This window comes from Saccopteryx leptura, chromosome 10 (assembly GCF_036850995.1).
Source record: "Saccopteryx leptura isolate mSacLep1 chromosome 10, mSacLep1_pri_phased_curated, whole genome shotgun sequence".
Lineage (NCBI taxonomy): Eukaryota > Metazoa > Chordata > Mammalia > Chiroptera > Emballonuridae > Saccopteryx > Saccopteryx leptura.
The window spans coordinates 76489371-76506888 of NC_089512.1; the positions used below are offsets into that span (position 1 = coordinate 76489371).

At 38.8% G+C, this 17518-nt stretch overlaps 1 protein-coding gene across 20 annotated transcripts in view; it reads left to right on the top strand.

Annotated features, from left to right (window-relative positions):
* CADPS (calcium dependent secretion activator) overlaps nucleotides 1–17518 on the top strand; it is a 598625-nt gene that overhangs the window by 466498 nt on the left and 114609 nt on the right. For 11 of the 20 annotated variants that reach the window (XM_066352056.1, XM_066352057.1, XM_066352049.1 and 8 more), the window contains 4 exons: nucleotides 9065–9166; nucleotides 10562–10625; nucleotides 11038–11161; nucleotides 14427–14444. In XM_066352056.1, the coding sequence (XP_066208153.1) occupies nucleotides 9065–9166; nucleotides 10562–10625; nucleotides 11038–11161; nucleotides 14427–14444 (308 nt within the window). Of the gene's footprint in view, nucleotides 1–9064; nucleotides 9167–10561; nucleotides 10626–11037; nucleotides 11162–13507; nucleotides 13577–14426; nucleotides 14445–17518 lie in introns of all 20 variants that reach the window. The other 9 variants (XM_066352051.1, XM_066352055.1, XM_066352064.1 and 6 more) reach the window with 2 other exon arrangements.

Genomic DNA, 17518 nt, shown 5'->3' on the forward strand with positions numbered 1-17518 from the left:
TCTGTTCTCTCTCTCTCTCTTCTCTTTAAAAAAAAAAAAAAAAAAAAAAAGGAAGCAAGAAAGAAAAAGAAAGAGAGAAAGAAAAGAAACTCTTCTCCTGCTTTAATTTTCAAAGAGAAAAATCTAAAATTTTGGAAATTGCCTCTTCTTCAGGAAAGGAAATATAAGCTTTCCTGAAATACATAGATTTTATACCATTTTTCTAATCATCTGTTGAGTTCTTGCTTATTTCAGTACCTGGTCCTAGCCTGGGCCACTTTGACTAATGTCCTTGTGTCAATAGCATCTGTATTCTTTGAGATTGTTCAGTAGGGAAATCTTTTCAATCACTCCCATCCTTATAATAGACATCTTCTGGTGTTCTTGGGTTATAGTTACAAGTTTAGAAAAATAGTAAACAAGTCAGAAAAGACCTCACTGATATATTTTTGCCATCTCCAGGCCTCTTTTTCAAATTGCCAACCTCAAAAAGCTTTAATGTACATTTATAATGTTGCAGAAATGGCTTGTTGTTGCTTCCTATCTTACCCTCTGTGATACAAACACTTTGATATATTTGTTTTAGCAGCGTGCCTGTGCCCAAGGGCATCAGGGCATAATTAGAAAGGGCACAGGCTGGAGGGCGTGGAGAAGGAAAGGGTAAGATTAGGCTCTCCTAATCAAGCAATGACCATGGGATGTGAGAGTCCTAATTACCATTTATAATTAACCTACAGATTATACAAACCATCCAGATGAGCAAGCAAAAATGTCTCCTTTTGAAGTGATAATGATTTGGTGCTATTTTGAATTTGTAGTTACAACCATTCAAAAGAGGCATAGTAAAATATTCTATACTGGGAGTAAATTCAAAGGTATCATTCTAAAAGTTGTAAGGATAGAGAATTCCTAGGAGATGTCAATTAAAATAAAAGGAGAGAGGTTAATAGAGTGCGTTTGGTCTAAATGTTCTATTTAGGGAGCAGTGCAAGGTAAATTATTAAGATACTTTGTCCCACTTTGGCCCTTTAAACTCTCCTGTTTCTGGGCTGGAACAATTTTGCAGCAAGTAGGACTGTTACCATGCTTGTTTAAGGACATTTTCATGGATCCATAATGCAGTCTTCAGGCATGCATCCATTTGGAGAGAGAGAGAGTATATCATGTTTACAGTGCCTGCACCAGCATATGTGGACATTTGCATTTGGAGAGAATGTATATTCCCACTTCAACTGGAGTTTTAATTCCCCTTGTTGGTACTGATTTGAGCTCCAGGCTGGCTGTCTGTGGAGAGGTGGACCAGATTTTCTCTCCTCTTTTGTTGAATCGTACTTTTTTTTTACACCTGGATTCTGCACTTGGTACAAAATCAGAACACATCAATCATTGTAAGCTTTGAATTAATTTCGTTATCTGACCTTGAAAGGGTATCTGACCTTGAAAACAAAGGTTTCGTGGCCCAGCTTTCCAGATAACATGGACAAGTGTGGCAGGAAGATGGTTAAACCCTGAGACTCTGTGCTCACCTGTGTGTAGGGACAGCTTCCCACCCAAACAGAGAAGTTCACTTTCACGAGACACACTGCAGCTTGATTTCTTCCACTAGGTTGATCATAATTTCAAATATCAAAATAAATATGTCACATTAAAATTCTAGTACCTAGTCACATTCAATTAATCCTACAATAGACATGAATTAATAAGCTCTGGCTCACAAGCATTTGGGGAAAAGGAGAACAATTTGCAACACTAGTAACTTAAGGATGGGCAACTGGGTTGTGGTAGTTTCTATCTGACAAAAAAAAATAAAAACAGAACTCTAGATATATTATTATTTGTGACATGGCTCAAGATGGGAGACTGTGAGGAGAGTGAAGATGACAGAACTGGTGCTAACCACAGTGACAAGGACTTGAAGAGCAGCCGACATGACATCTTTCCTATCATGCTACCGAAAATGTCAACTTGGTGAAGGACAGTGAGAAAATGGTTTGCCGAAAACTTGAAAGGTGGATTCCAGAGATGCAGCCACGTCAGATGCAATATAGTCTCCAGTGGCCGGAGAGACCCACTTCTGGCTGCACCGATGGCAGGTGGGGGGAGATCTCGCGTCTCCAAGACATGGCTGCACTTGACCTGCATATTGTCTCCGGTTTGCAGATCATGATATACGAGAAATGAGTTGTTAGCCAGTGTGCAGTTAGGCGGAACCAGAGACCAGGGGCCACATTTCCAGTGTGTATGTACCTGTGTGTAGGCATGCGCACACATATTTTTCTACACCTATGTTTAAAGGCATCAACACTTCTACTCCATTGGGAGCTTGGCAAGGGAGGAGAATATGTGTTTGATGAATTTACATTTGTTCAATATAAATAACAAAACTAACTCCGGATCATCTAAGCAAAAAGGAGTTTATTGGGATGCTGCTGGTAAGCTCAGGAGATGAGAGGGAAAACTGAAATCGGGGCAGCTGCAGAGAAGTGGGAGAGGGGGCCGCAGCGCCGGGTCTCCACCCGCGACTGCACGTGAGAGCAACCTGGAGAGCTTCGGCGTGACGATGTGCAGGCCCCGCTGCAGACAGGGTGAATCAGACCCTGAGGATGAGACCTCTCCAAACTCTCCCCTGGTTCTAAAAAGTACAGCCAAAGCTTACAAACTATTGACTGGTGAAAACGGTCTGCTCAGAGCACAGCTGCTGGATAAGCAAATTCCACGTTTTTTCTATTCTGGCATCATTTACTCATTGTAAGGGTTCCAGAAAATAACATCCCGTTGCTGAGCTTAGGCCACAGTAGTGACCAGGGAAGGGAGGACATTCCTGTAGGAAGGCCTTCAGCATTAACAACAGGAGACTAAGCACTTCAACCTGCCTTCCCCCAAGGGCACCAAAGTGGCCAAGGTCATTCCTCCAGAGGAAATTCGAGTGCTTTCTGGAGGTAGCAATGAACAGTAAGCCAAAAACCAGTGGCGGGAAATGCACCAGTCACAAGAGGACTGGGGTATTCAAGCTCCTAGATGTGTGTTCTGAGTAAAGACATATCTTAGCCTGAGATTTACTAGCTAGGGGTTAAGTCCAGCTTTGTCTCTTTTCCCATTCTTTGTGACCCCTTAAGTGTTAAAAATGTTAAAAGTGTTGAAAAAGGAGCAAGATGCCGAACCAGTTTTATGACAATTATAGACTCCCCCCCAAATGTTTCTAGAGACAACAAGAACAAAAGCATAGCTTCCAAGACACACCAGTTCTCTCAAGTACCTTGCAACCTGCACTGCTTGGGACAGCACCTTGGAAACAGGGCAAACCCCACTTCCAGAAGGGGTTGCTAGCTTCCCAAGTAAACCGAGTACTTTGAAGAGATCTCTTATTGTAAATTTACTCTAATCCAAGGGAAATTGGGAACCCTGAATCAGAAACACCCTTTTGGCTATAGGAAGAGCTGGTCACCAAATATTTTATTGCTCTAGGGCAGAGGGCTTCCAAGTGTGGTTTCCAAACCAGCAGCACCAGAGAATAACATTAGAAATGCCAATTCTCAGAAACCACCCCAAATTGACTGAATCAGAAACGCTGGGGCAGGGCCCAGTCATCAGGGTCGTGGCGAAATCCCTGGGGTCATTCTGAGGCACTCAGGTTGGAGAACCGCTGCCCTGGGCAGAGAATTGTATTGCTTCCCTAAGAACAGTGCTCCTCAATATATTGAACCTCGACTTTTGATTAGTAGCTCTCTAGAAATCTTTCTAAACCCATACAGTTAATATTGGCAAATTGTAGGGATCCACAGAAAACAAGTTGACATTTGATAGAATTTTCAAAAATAATAATATAAAATTTAAAAGGATGTTTTTGCTATTAACTGATATAGTTACAACCTATAATCTTTAACAAATTATATTATTCCTGCATGTCTTTGCTCATTTTGTAAAAGAACATCCCTGTTATCACCATTTCAGAGCAATTCTGGCATTACAAACATATTTGCATGTGTAGTCAAAATTTTGTGTGTGTGTGTGAACTCTGCACTATGTGCCTTACAGATGTTAAGTTAGTTTTATTTATTTTAAAATAAAACTATTCACATTGACACATAGGCAATTAAGAAACCAATTTAAGAAAAGATTGAAACAATAATAAGTTTTAGTTGTTTACTCTTTTTTGAATAGTGAGATTAACTGCTCAGAAAAGAGAGGTTGTCAGGGAAGTGGAGATGCGAGCTGATACTTTAATAATTACAAACGTGTGTCTTCAGAACAAAAGGGATAAAACATAATTGAATTTTTTAATTTTGTAAGAATACCCTTTGTAGTGAGACTTAACTGAGAAGGCCAAGCACACACTAAATGTTTACTTTTTATCATCTCAAGCACAAACCTAAATGTTCTCTTCTAATTGCCTTAAGAGACATGTTAGATAAGGAATGAATGATTTTCTTCGGAGAGGTTTTTTCCTAATAATGGCAGCAGACCTCACTGGACTGCCCATGTTAAATGGTTTCCATGCCTAAACCCCTCTGTGACTTGTAAGTTATATTTAAAAGTATTTTTCTCTGGGCTAATTCCCTGCTAAGAAACAAAATACTTAAAATGGCTCTTTTTTCCCCCAAATCAAGTGTGTGCACACACATGCCAATTGCATAAATGTGTGTTCAGTGCATTCATAAGCTAAATTTTGTGTAAACAAATTTCAAAAGGTATAACTAAAGGAAGTTGTAGATTGTTAGAGGAACATAAGAATTTACCACAGAAAATGCTGCATGTATTTTGTAGGAGCTAATGAATTCACTCTGAGATTTAACTACAAATTTATATAGACATTTTATGTTTAAAATTTTTTTTATTCAGTGGGAGGAGGGGAGGCAGAGAGACAGACTCCCTCATGCGCCCTGACAGGGATCCACTAGGGGGTGATGCTCTGCCCATCTGGGGGGTTTCTCAGCAACTGAGTTCTTCTTAGTGCCTGAGGTGGAGGCTATGGAGCCATTATCAGCACCTGGGGCCAATTCACTCCAAATTTTTTAATAAACTTTGTTAATTATTTGAGATTTCTCCAGAAATTTTGAAAATAAGGGCATATTCATAGATCCCAACAGCCTACATGATATTTACCATTTTGCCTTTTTAAGTTCAGGGGAGTATAAAAAAAAAAAGGGCCATAATAGAATTTTACCATTTTGTGGTATATTTTATAAAGTGGGGGAGGGAAATTTTTCTCATTTTTTCAAGTGGGGCATTTTTAGTATTTTAGAAGAAGGGAAGCTGACCAATTCACCCCTAACAGGAGGTACATTGCTGTCATTTGCCAAGTCTTTTGTGTAGTCAGACTGGCCGAGAATACAGGATTTTCCCAATTTATGCTGGATTCTTGAGAAGGCCTATAAATAAGACCATTTGTTTGGTCTCAAGATGACTTGCATTTGCAAACTGAAGAATGTTCCAATAGAAGTTTCATGGTGATGCACCAATCTGCAAATTGGCTCACTCAGTGGTCAAAACAAGTCACTACAGATCTGGGAAACTGAAATCTTTGAATGGGTCAGATTATCCTTCATCTAATTTGGCACAGGAAAATTTGGGCTATAAATATGCAGCCCCCCTTTGTATTTTCCACTTAAATGGTCCAAACCAAATAGGAAAAATGTATATGGACCTACAGTAACACTAATTTAGCCACATGAGAATACTGTGAGTAAACTGAGATTCACTTATTTATGCTAGGGTTCTTTGTAGTAAAATGAGCAATAGTTTGCTAAGATTGAAAAACATTATGGCCTGACCTGTGGTGGCGCAGTGGATAAAACGTCGACCTGGAAATGCTGAGGTCGCCGGTTTGAAACCCTGGGCTTGCCTGGTCAAGGCACATATGGGAGTTGATGCTTCCAGCTCCTCCCCCCTTCTCTCTCTCTCTCTGTCTCTCTCTCTCCCTCTCTCTGTCCTCTCTAAAAATGAATAAATAAATTAAAAAAAAAAAAAAAGAAAAAAGAAAAACATCTTATGGGCCTGACCTGTGGTGGCACAGTGGATAAAGCGTCGACCTGGAAATGCTGAGGTCGCCGGTTCGAAACCCCGGGCTTGCCTGGTCAAGGCACATATGGGAGTTGATGCTTCCAGCTCCTCCCCCCTTCTCTTTCTCTCTGTCTCTCTCTCTCCCTCTCTGTCTCTCTCTCTCTCTCCTCTCTAAAAATGAATAAAGAAAAACATCTTATGTGGTGTTTATTTTTTTACCTTTATTGCAATATAGACATAACATATGTAAGTTTAGGGTATACAATGTGATGATTTGATACACATATATATTGTGAAATGATTATCACAGTAAGGTTAGTTAACACCTACAGCTCCTTACATAATTACCATCTTTCTGTGTGAGTGTGGTGAGAACATTTAAATACTTTGAAGTATATAATACCATCTTATTCATTCGAGTCATCATGCTGTGCTCTAGCTCCCCAGAACTTGATCATCTTCAGCTGGAAGTTTGTACCCTTTAGTTAACACCACTCCTTGGGCCTGGGCAACTACCATTCTACTCTCTATTTCTATGAGTTAGACATTTTTAGACTCTCCATGTCAGTGAAAACATACGATGTTTGTCTTTCTCTGTCTGACATTTCACTCACCATAATGTCCTCAAGGTCCATTCATTTGTTGCAGAAAGCAGGATTCCTTCTTTTTATGGCTGAATATTTCATCTTGTATATATATATATATAACTTACATTTCCTTTATCTTTTGATATCCTTTGTTTTATGTGTGTGTGTGCGTGCGTGCACACACACAATTTCCTTTATCTATTTATCCGTCAGTGGACACTTAGATTGTTTTCATGTCTTGACTATTATAAATAATGCTACAACGAACATGAGGGTACAGATATATTTTTAAGAGAGTGATTTTCTTTCCTTCAGATAAATACCCAGAAGTGGGATTGCTGGATCATATGGTAGTTCTATTTTTTATTTTTTGAGGTCCTCCATACTGTTTTTCATGGAGGCTGCACCAAAGATGTTACCATCAATAGTACACAGTGTTTTCTCTTCTCCATACACCATCTGATCAACACATCTCTCGTCTTTTTGTTAATAGCCCTTCGAACAGGTATGAGGTGATATCTCATTGTGGGTTTGATTTGCATTTCCCTGATGATTAATGATGTGTTGAGCATCTTTTCATGTACCGGTTGATCATTTGGATGTCTTCTTTGGAAAAACATCTATTCAAGGTCTCTGCCCAATTTTCAATTGAATTGTTTGGGGTTTTTTGCTGTTGAGTTTTATGAGTTCTTTCTATGTTTTGGATATTAACCCCTTATTAGATTGATGGTTTACAAATATTTTTCCATTCCATAAGTTGCCCTTTCATTTTGATCTAGAAAAACTTTTTTATTTGATATCATTCCACTTGTCTGTTTTAGCTTTTGTTGCTTGTGCTTTTGGTATAATGTCCAAAAAAATTGTTGCCAAGACCAGGGTCAAAGAGCTTTTATCTTATGTTTTCTTCTAGGATTTTATAGTTTCATATATTACATTTAAGTCTTGAATCCGTTTCAAGTTCAGTTTTGTGAGTGGTATAAGATAGTAGTCCAATTTCCTTCTTTGGCATATGAATATTCAGTTTTCCCAACACCATTCATTAAGGAGGCTATCTTTTTCCCATAGAGTATTCTTGGTTTCTTTTCAAATATTAGCTGATCATATTTGTGAGGCTTTATTTCCGGGCTCTTATTCTGTTCCGTGGTTCTATGTGTCTGGTTTTTATGCTAGTACCATACTGTTTTGATTATTATTGCTTTGCAATAATAATTATAATCAGAAATTGCAATGCCTTCAACTTTGTTCTTTCTCAGGATTGCTTTGACTATTTAGGCCCTTTGTGGTTCCATATGAATCTTAGGCCTTTAAAAAAAATTATTGTAAAAAATACCACTGGAATTTTGATAGAGATAATATTGCATCTCTAGTTGGTTTTGGGTAGTAAGGACATTTTAATACTATTAATTCTTCTAAACCATGAACATGAAATGTCTTTCCATTTGTGTATGTGTATGTTTTCTTTAATTTCTTTTATCAATGTCTTGTAATTTTTACAATGATTATTTTTCCATATTAATCCTTTTGGGATTTAAGAGTATCTTCAATAAATACTCAAGGACTCAAATTAATCTGAACATCTATAAATATAAGCTAGAAATTGAGTCACTGAAGAACATTTAATACTGGGAGAAATAGACATTTATAAAGCATCTGGTTTTCAAAGGCATTGTTTTTTAGGTGAGAGGAGGGAAGATAGTGAGACAGACTCCCACATGTGCCCTGACAGGGATCTACCTTGAAACCCCATCTGGAGCCAATGCTTGAGTACCAAGCTATTTTTAGCATCTCAGGCTGATGCACTACAACAGAGCTATCCTCAGTGCCCGGGGCCACACTCGAACCAATCAAGCAATTGGCCCCAGGAGAGAAAGAGTGAGAGAAGGGTAGAGGAGAAGCAGATGGTCACTTCTCCTGTGTGCCCTGACCGAGAATCAAACCTAGTACATCCATATGCCAGGCCAGTGCTCTATTCACTGTGCCACCGGGCAGGGCCTCAAAGGTATTTTTGTGCATAAGTCAGGGGTCCCAAGTCTAATTACCTGTAAGAGGTAATGCAAATTAGAAATGTGGGCCAGTAAGTGCCTACCCCAGCTAAGAAAGAAGCTGTTAGTTGCACTCACCAATTAATAAATGCCAGTTCCAAATTATCAAGAGAATTATATTATAAAACGTTCCTAATTTAAAAAATGTCAGCAAGTATTCAAAATTTTAAGAAACTATGAGACAAACAGGTCTAAAAGCTGAACCTCCAAGCCACTAGTTTGCACATTTTACCATTTCACAATAAATGAGCAACAATTTAAAAAATGTCTCCAAATGATAACCCCAAAGTACCCCATCCCTTCTAGTAGGCAGCTCTGGAAAGAAGGACTTCTCCCAAGGACTCATCTGTCATTGCCGTTGTTCTTCTAAAATGAACAGTTTCCTTCTACCAGAGACTTGATTTGATGGTGTCCGCATATGAGGTCCCCGTCCCTTCATGACATGTCTTCCTTCAGGCCCGATGGAATCGGAACTGTGACTGTGGAAGAAAAGGAGCGTTTTGAAGAAATCAAAGAGAGACTCCGAGTTCTGTTGGAAAACCAGATTACACATTTTAGGTAAGGGTAGTGAGACGGGGAGGGGGCTTGAGTGTCTGAAACTGTCAACCCAGATGCACGTGGGGTATGCAGAGTAACTGGAGGAAAAAGCACACCAGTAAGACTGGGCTTCACGGTAGCCTGGAGACTTAGAAATCTTAAGTTTATTTTATTTCCACCAAAGAACAAAACCCTGCTTAGCAAGTTGACCCTGGTCATTATTCTTTCTTTTATTTGTTTATTAAAAAGTTGAATTTGAAACTTTTTCAAGGTTCCTAAATAAAATAGTGAAAAATCCTGTGAATCACATCTCATGAACAGGGAAGGAAGGCAGTGGTACCCATCAGAGAATCTCCACCTCCTCCAAGCAGGATGCGCTGGCTACTCGAAGAAACTTAGATCAGCCTTGGAGACTGACCCTTCACACACTTGAAACAGTTGTCAGCTTCCACACTGAGCCTTGTACCATATGGCTCACTTCTCTTTGGAACAAATTAAACATTTCTAATGTTGTACTTACGGTTCTGAACCGGAAGCCTGAAATAGTAATTCAAAAATAAAAAGAGGATTCATAATGGCATAATAAATTGGCCCTTTTAACTAAATACTTCCAGATACAGGTGCTGGATAAGCATCACATTATTGTTTATTCTCAGAACAATTTTGTAAGACACTTATTATAATCTCCATTTAAACAACAAGAACTGAGGAGGGGAGAGTGTCAGGAACTTGCTCCAGGCTAACGTGATGGTAAGAAGCCCATGCTGGTCCTTTTTGTACCATGAGGAACAGTGTCCCAAAGGGCTGGCAACAGCCTGAAACAGTTGATGAAACTCCTGGTTGTTACCTGACACAATTCTATCTGTGCCATGCAAATCCTTCTGGATAAATCTTTATTGATAATACAGATGCATTGCCAATAATGAAAAATTCGATAGCAATTAAAAGCCAAAATCAAGGAAGGATAATGTGCAGATTCATGAATTTGCTCAAAATACCCTCTTTTATTTCCCATATTCACCCTTTAGGGATATAAGTAAGTGTGTTTGAATTTTACCCTCTTTTAACTAATATTTTGTAATGCTGGTCTCTGTAATGATATTTAAGGTCTTCTTTGAGCTAATAAATTATTCTCCTTTACAGTAGAAATCTAAACAGAGCCTTGTCATCACTATGAGTAGTCCTTTCTACTGCAGTTGCTTGTAGAGTCTCCATTTAGTCATTCTTCACACATACACACATATATACATCAGTACACACATATATGGTATGAACCCAGATTAACATAACACAACGTGACAAAATAAAAAGCATTTTCTGTTCCTCAGGGAGAATTTCTATAGAAATCAAATTTCAGTATATTTCATGCTAAAATGTAATAAACTGGGGCAACCTGAAGAATCTTCTTTTTTGTAGGTACTGCTTTCCATTTGGTCGACCTGAAGGTGCTTTGAAAGCTACTCTCTCACTCTTGGAAAGGGTAAGAACGAAAGCAAAAGAGAGATTACATATATACAGAGATGTGAACATAATCATCATGAAATACTGTGGTTGAATGACCTAGTTTGTCATTCTCTGGGGTTTTGTTTACCATTCAGCAAACATCCGAATAAGCATGAGGAAACTGCCAAATATCTAGGTGTTTCATCTCCAGACTCTGAAATAGTTGGATATTGAAGATATGCTCCTAGCCCTTCCCTGATTCCCAGATGGGCTTTGCCATCCTGACTGCATTGTGATTCTCTGCTTTCTCTTTAACAATGGCTCTTGATCAATATTAATTCGGAAGGAGGCATTTGCAACTAATTTTAATCTTGAACTCTTTAAGAAATATAAATGAGTAATTCATTTTGTTGAACTATCTTAATGACTTATCTTTTTTCCACCTTAAGGTTTTGATGAAAGATATTGTTACCCCAGTGCCACAAGAGGAGGTAAAAACAGTCATCCGGAAATGTCTAGAGCAGGCTGCTTTAGTCAACTATTCTCGGCTATCAGAGTATGCCAAAATCGAAGGTAAGGCTCCCTTCTATCCCCAATTTTTAATTTAAAAGTTTGTATGCCTCCCTGCAGAAGTCTCTCTCTTTTCTGATGGGCACCAGGAAACAGTGGTCCATCTGAGTATGTTAAGCTGAAACTTGAAAGCACTCAAACTGTGAAAATGTGCAGTCTTCCTTGGATAAGACAAACAAATGAATTAAAGAACAAGTGCCCAGGAATCCGTTTTTGCAAGGGAAGGATATCAAACATGGGATGTTATCAGATAACTAAGGTCCTTCTGAGAATCTGTGTTGGCCCTAAGTTTGCTCTATGGCTAGTGTCTTCCTATTAAAGAGTTCTGTAGGATTGCTACCTTCTTTAAATAGAGGAAAACAAAGCAGTTTATTGTCCACTATTGATAATATTATAAGCAAAACAAGAATTGAATAAAGCAATATCAATATTTTGCTTAACTCTTTCTTGCCCCCTGAACTTTCAAAGGGTTGTCTTTGGTAGCATTTTAAACTTGATGTCAAGTTAATGTCCAGCCCTTTCTGATGACTCCTGGTTTGTTTTTTATCTCATTCATTATTGTTATGTTAGACCTAGGATGGTCATTACCACTACCCTCCCAGATATGAGGGAAGTAGTCACTGATGATCAAGTAATCACCCAACAGTCACTTTGAGTAAACTCTACTTGAAAAGATATGGTTCTTTAAAACCTATTGATTTGCAAAGGTATTAATCACTTTTCATTGTTACCCTGTTGGCTGCTATAGGGTGATTTGAAAACCACACCCAACTTGACCAGTGGTGTAAGTGGATAAATGTGGAAGTTCTGTGTGCAAAACTCAGTGTGTCCGCATTCTGAAATCTGATGTTCTCTCACATGTGAAACACCAGCAAATGCTCATTGTCTGCCTACAGGACATGACTGGAGGGAAAGAAAAGACCTAACCAACCAGCAAAACCCATCACTTACCTGCCAAAGTCCTTATTTCCCTAGAGAATTAGGTTAAGATCATGTCAAATTCACAGTGTTCTGTACATTACATGTCTCCCTCTCTCAATTTCATCTGTCTGACAATGCAAATTGTGTACCAGTGGTAATGAATTCATTGTTATGCATCCAGGGAGAAACACTTAAGAATTGGGCACTAAAAGGATGTTTATCAACTGTTGACTTGGTAATGAGTGGCAAAAATAGAGAAACAAGAAGATCATTAAAAGGGCTATATTAGCAAATAATTGTTCCAGCATTTACCTTCCCAGGACATAATGATTGGTTGTATTTGGTAACGTCAATCAGGCACCTAATAATTCTAGGCAAGGCCAGAGATGGGATGGAGTCAAGAAACATTCAGTTGCCATGGCTGCTGCCTCATAGGTCTTGGTCTAGCTGTTACTAGTGTTGGTAAGATCTGCTCTCTTCTTTCAGATAAATATATCCAAAAACAAATCTTAAGATCTGTAAGTAAAAATGCATTCATTTACAAAGTAGATCAGCTGGTCTGTAATTTCCTTTTGTGCCTCAATTCTTCTTGGTTGTGTTAATTATCTTTTGCACTGTGACTTTTAGGTCTGGGGATTCTTTGAAGAAACCAATCTTTTTTTCCAATTCTCTTTTCAGAGAAGTACCTCATTCCACACTACTTGCTCTCTTTGCTTCTCTCCTTCCTTGTTCGTGATTGGCTCAGCCACTTTTTGACATTACCTCTGCAAAAGTGGCTGTGACACCAATTTCAAAGCATGCTGGGATTGTTAATTCAGACAACCCAACATCCTCTGGCTGCATGTATCAGGTTTTCTTTCATGAACATAGTCCACCGTAGGCTGAGACATTGCAGCTTTAAGAATATTACTACCAGACAACTTTCTTTTACAAAGGTTCTAATCCTACACTCAGATAAGAAACCTCCCATTTTTACATTTGAGCCCCTCTGTGAGCATTAACAGCTTAGTTCCCAGAGAATTTTGGGTAGAAGTTGTAGTAATATTGCTGGAGACTATGTTTATGAAGAAATACCTCAAGAGCCTTAGATACTAAAGTCTGAAATCCTTAGTATCTTGGAGCCTTAAATCAATGAAATTCTGTTTCCCTTTACCCATGATGTTTTTAGTCATTGTATTCTTGCAAACAGTTCTAAAGATACATGTAAAATCATGGTCACAACCTCTCTCGTGACTCACGGCATGCTGAATGGTTAATCCAGTAGATCTCCAATTTTGAAAATCCTTTTTTCTTTTATCCTGTGTTTATCCCAAAATACTCTGTGGCTAATTTTCCTTTGAGCTAATGTAACGTTTTCCTCTAACCTATGACCTTTAACCTCTTTACCTCTGACCTAAGCCTCTTGCATGCCCAAATCCTCTTTTATAGGGAAAAAGAGAGAAATGTATGAGCATCCTGTCTTCTGCTTGGCCTCCCAAGTGATGGATTTAACCATTCGTGAGTACCTACCGCCTCCTTGCCATGCTGTCTTCACTCTTTCTGTTTTCATTATTTCAAGAAAATCCAGATCCAAACCAACTCACTCTCCTTGCTTCAAGTTGTTGAGCATTGGCTTGTCTGTTGAGTCTGTCTGTGAAACCGGTGTGAGAAGTCCACTCACTTTTTATCAGCCTAAAACAGGTCAGACAATTAAGCCATTTGTTTGTGATAAAATCAGATTTGTCTGTAAGTTTTTCAGTTATTCTGTCTGTGACCTGAATGCATTTTTACTTTGCTTGTGTGTAACCCCAGTTTGTAAAATGCTTGTCACTGGTACACAATCAAAAGGTAGTGTCTAGGCCAGGAGCAATGTGTGCAGTGTCAGATAAAGGACAGCTGGGCACAATCATGCCTTCTTTGCTGTGTTTACTGTGTCAAACTATTGTAGGTATAAGATCACATAAGGTGGTCCGTTCTCCATAAAATTTAGATCTTATGTCTGTTCTCTCCCAGGCTGGGAAGCTTTTCCTTGTTCTCTGGAGATTTTGACTTGTCCTTGTCCTCTAAGCTTTGGCTAGAACATATGACTTAATTGTCACTTGGAGAGTTCATGTATGTTTCATAGCTTGATCTCACATTAAACTTAATTTTACTAATTTTCTATTTGTGCAGCATTTCCACCTCTGTGAAGGAGCCCTTTTTTGCTGGCCCCCACACTTTGGGACGGTGGGAACCCAAGGGCAACTTTTTCTTCCAATATCATGTATCACACATAAATGGGGGGCATTTTGGTTCACTTGCTCATTAATTCTGTGTATGTGTTCTTGTTTCTCTCTTCTCTCCTTGTTGTGCTCTCTCTTTCAAATAGAGAATCAGAAGGACGCAGGTGAACTAATTGTATATGCATTATAAACTATCAGGATTGTTGAGTTCTATTTAGTTTTCAGTTTTGTTTTTGTTTTCTAATAGCTCCTTAATGTATGTACTCCCAAAGACTGGTGTGGAGTTGCAATGATACTTAAGGAGTTAATTTGTGCTGTCTATTTACCCCTCATGCCCATCAGCTGTTGCCCTTCATAGAGCAGGATATCTGGAGAGGCACATACTTTGGAGGAACAGAGTGCTGTTTTGCTATGGAACGTCATTTCACCTCGGTTTCAGGATCCCAGTGATTTGGCCGCATGGGCTTTTTAAAAAATAGTGATTGAACCAAAATAATCTTCCCTTTTGTTTTTCACTTCTTTTTTCTGTTTTTACCCAATGAGAAGTTTGTGTTCTTTGATGAATGTGTATCAGTCAAGACCGAGAGAAGTTGCGTCTGTGTTGTTCTTGTGTGTACCACGTGACGGGGCAGGAACCAGGCGCAGGGCGGGTGGCCACACGGGGTTGGCCGGAGGCTCCCTGCGAGGAAAGCTCTGAGAATGTCCTCTGACTTTGGATACTTTCTTCTTGTTTAGCCTAAAAACTTCTGATCATATCGTGAGGGAAGCTCTAGTAAATAAAAATACAGTGTTAACTATTGTTTTTAAGGTTTAAAAGATTCTCAAAAGATAATTTTCATTTAATCAAAGTTGAAGATATTTCAGGAAGATTTTTGAGAATGTGCCAAGAACCAGGCCAGCAATAAGTACTTGAAGGCTCATAAACCTGTTCAAGACAAACGTGTCTTTCACTCCCTGGAAGGGAAGGTATTCATTCAGTTATTTACTCATTCATTCATTCATTCGACAAGTGGTTAGTAGGGGACTACCATGTGCCAGGTACAATGGTGAAAGCCAGGACTATCTAAACAACAGTGAAATAGCTGTTAACCTTAGGAAGCCCACCTGCAAATGGGTGCATAGTGTCAGTTACAAATTGAGTATACAGCAGCACCAACTGGTAGAGTTATGCATTAAAGGACATTGTCAGAAAGCCTGGAAATCTTCATGAGGTGGAAAGATTGGACTGCATCATGAAAGATTAATTAGAATCAGTGAAAGGGAACTGGGATTGGAAAGTAGAAAGAGCTAGAGAGAGTGTGCAGGTACATCAAACTGTGTATCTAATAACAATAGCTAATGTGTATTTCATGTGTAGTATGTACCAGGTATGACTATTAAGTGCTTGGTATGTATTATTCATTTAATCCTCAAAACTCTTTATGTGGTAGATACTACTATTATTCCCATTTTAGAGAAGAGTAAATGGACATACACAGAGATTAAGTAACACACTCCTAGAATAATAAGGATAGAGACAGAATCTGAGCCCAGGCAGAAGCCATACTCTTAACTACCCTGTATTCAGTGTAGTTGCGAACAGCATGAAAATGAGGCAATGACAGGTGCTGATGATGGCAATGTCGGCAGGAGGCAAGATCTCAAAGCCTTTATATGCCTTAATAATACAAAGTTCAGACTAAACCTCATGCTCTAAAGTTTCTTATTCTGGAATCTATGCCTACTTTTACAGGCATATGGGTTTTTCAGAGGGAAATTCCACTGGTCTTATTTCCAAAGGTGATAGAACCCTTAAAGGCTTTTTAAGCAAAAGGATGACTTGGTGACTAGCACTCCAGGAAAATCATACTGGCGTTTATGGAGAGAAAAGACTGAGAAGGAGGAATAGAGTAAAACTGGACCTAAAATTTAAGGTCAGAGCCGAGATGGGTTTGAAGCTTGATGTGTCTCTGGCCTTTTCTAAGCAAAAAAACCTCAATCATGATCATGATCATAATCATAACTACTTCTTTCCTGAGTTTTTAATCTTTTTCCTTACCCTCCTTCTCCCTTTTCCATTTCCTTGGAGGGAACTTAGCACAAACACATGCGTGGGCACTCAAACCAACTCTCAGAGGTGGTAGGGCAGCTGGGGCTCCGTGTGCCCACTGGCTGGAGTGCAGACGGCTGCAGGGGCCTCGGCGAGGCTGTGCTTTGTGAGGCTGTGGGACTCTGCAGACAGCACTCTGGTGGACTTAAGCCTTCTGCCTGGTGGCATTATTAGAAATTAAATGTTCAGTTTAATTGTAATATCTCCAAAAAATAGGAAAAGGCTGCTATTCTATATAAGAAAAGTCTGACTGCTGCACATAAATTTATTTTTTTAATATATTTTCATTTAAACTATCACATATTCTGAACCCAGCAAGCTCTGAGAATACATTACTATTGCTGTTTTACTTCAATTCTTGATTAAATACTTGTATATTTTCTGAGCATCATACAAATTTTGGTAGAACTTGAAATAAAACAAGTTTCCTTCAAACACACCAAAGGTTTGCAAAATTAGCGATATAGATAGAAGATAGAGAGATAGATAATAGATAGATAAGCAGTTTTAGATGATAGATGATAAATAGGTGATAGATAGATAGATAGATAGATGATAAATATATAGATAGATAGATTATAGATAGATAAGCAGTTATAGATGATAGATGATAGATAGGTGATAGATAGATAGATAGATAGATAGATAGATAGATAGATAGCCAGCCAACCCACCTATATATAGCCCAAAGCAGTATGCTAAGGACTTTAATCAGAGCATCTGGTTTAATCTTGACCCCTTTCACAGATGAGGGAGCTAAGTTTTAGAGAGGATAAGAGAATGTCTCAAGCAGATTTGTACTAGAACTTTCTAGATTCCAACACCATGCTTTATTGTCTCTACTCCATGTAGCCTTTCCAGCTGATACAGTGGGCAGTTGGATAATATCTATTCGCTAAATGGATAAATTCAAAAAAACCTACAACTTTTAACCTGAGAGGACTACCAAAGAACGTAACAGACCTCTCTGAGACCAAATCATTGCTGAAATTTGTCCATTGTGAAGGCTTCCTGAGGGCCATTGGGATTCCTGAGATTATCAAAGAGCTGAAGACATTTCTCCCCCCAGTTGACAGAAATCTTCTAAAGCAAGACAAATCCATTCAAAGGACTTCCAAGACAATTCTGTCTTGTTGAAGTTCGGTCTCT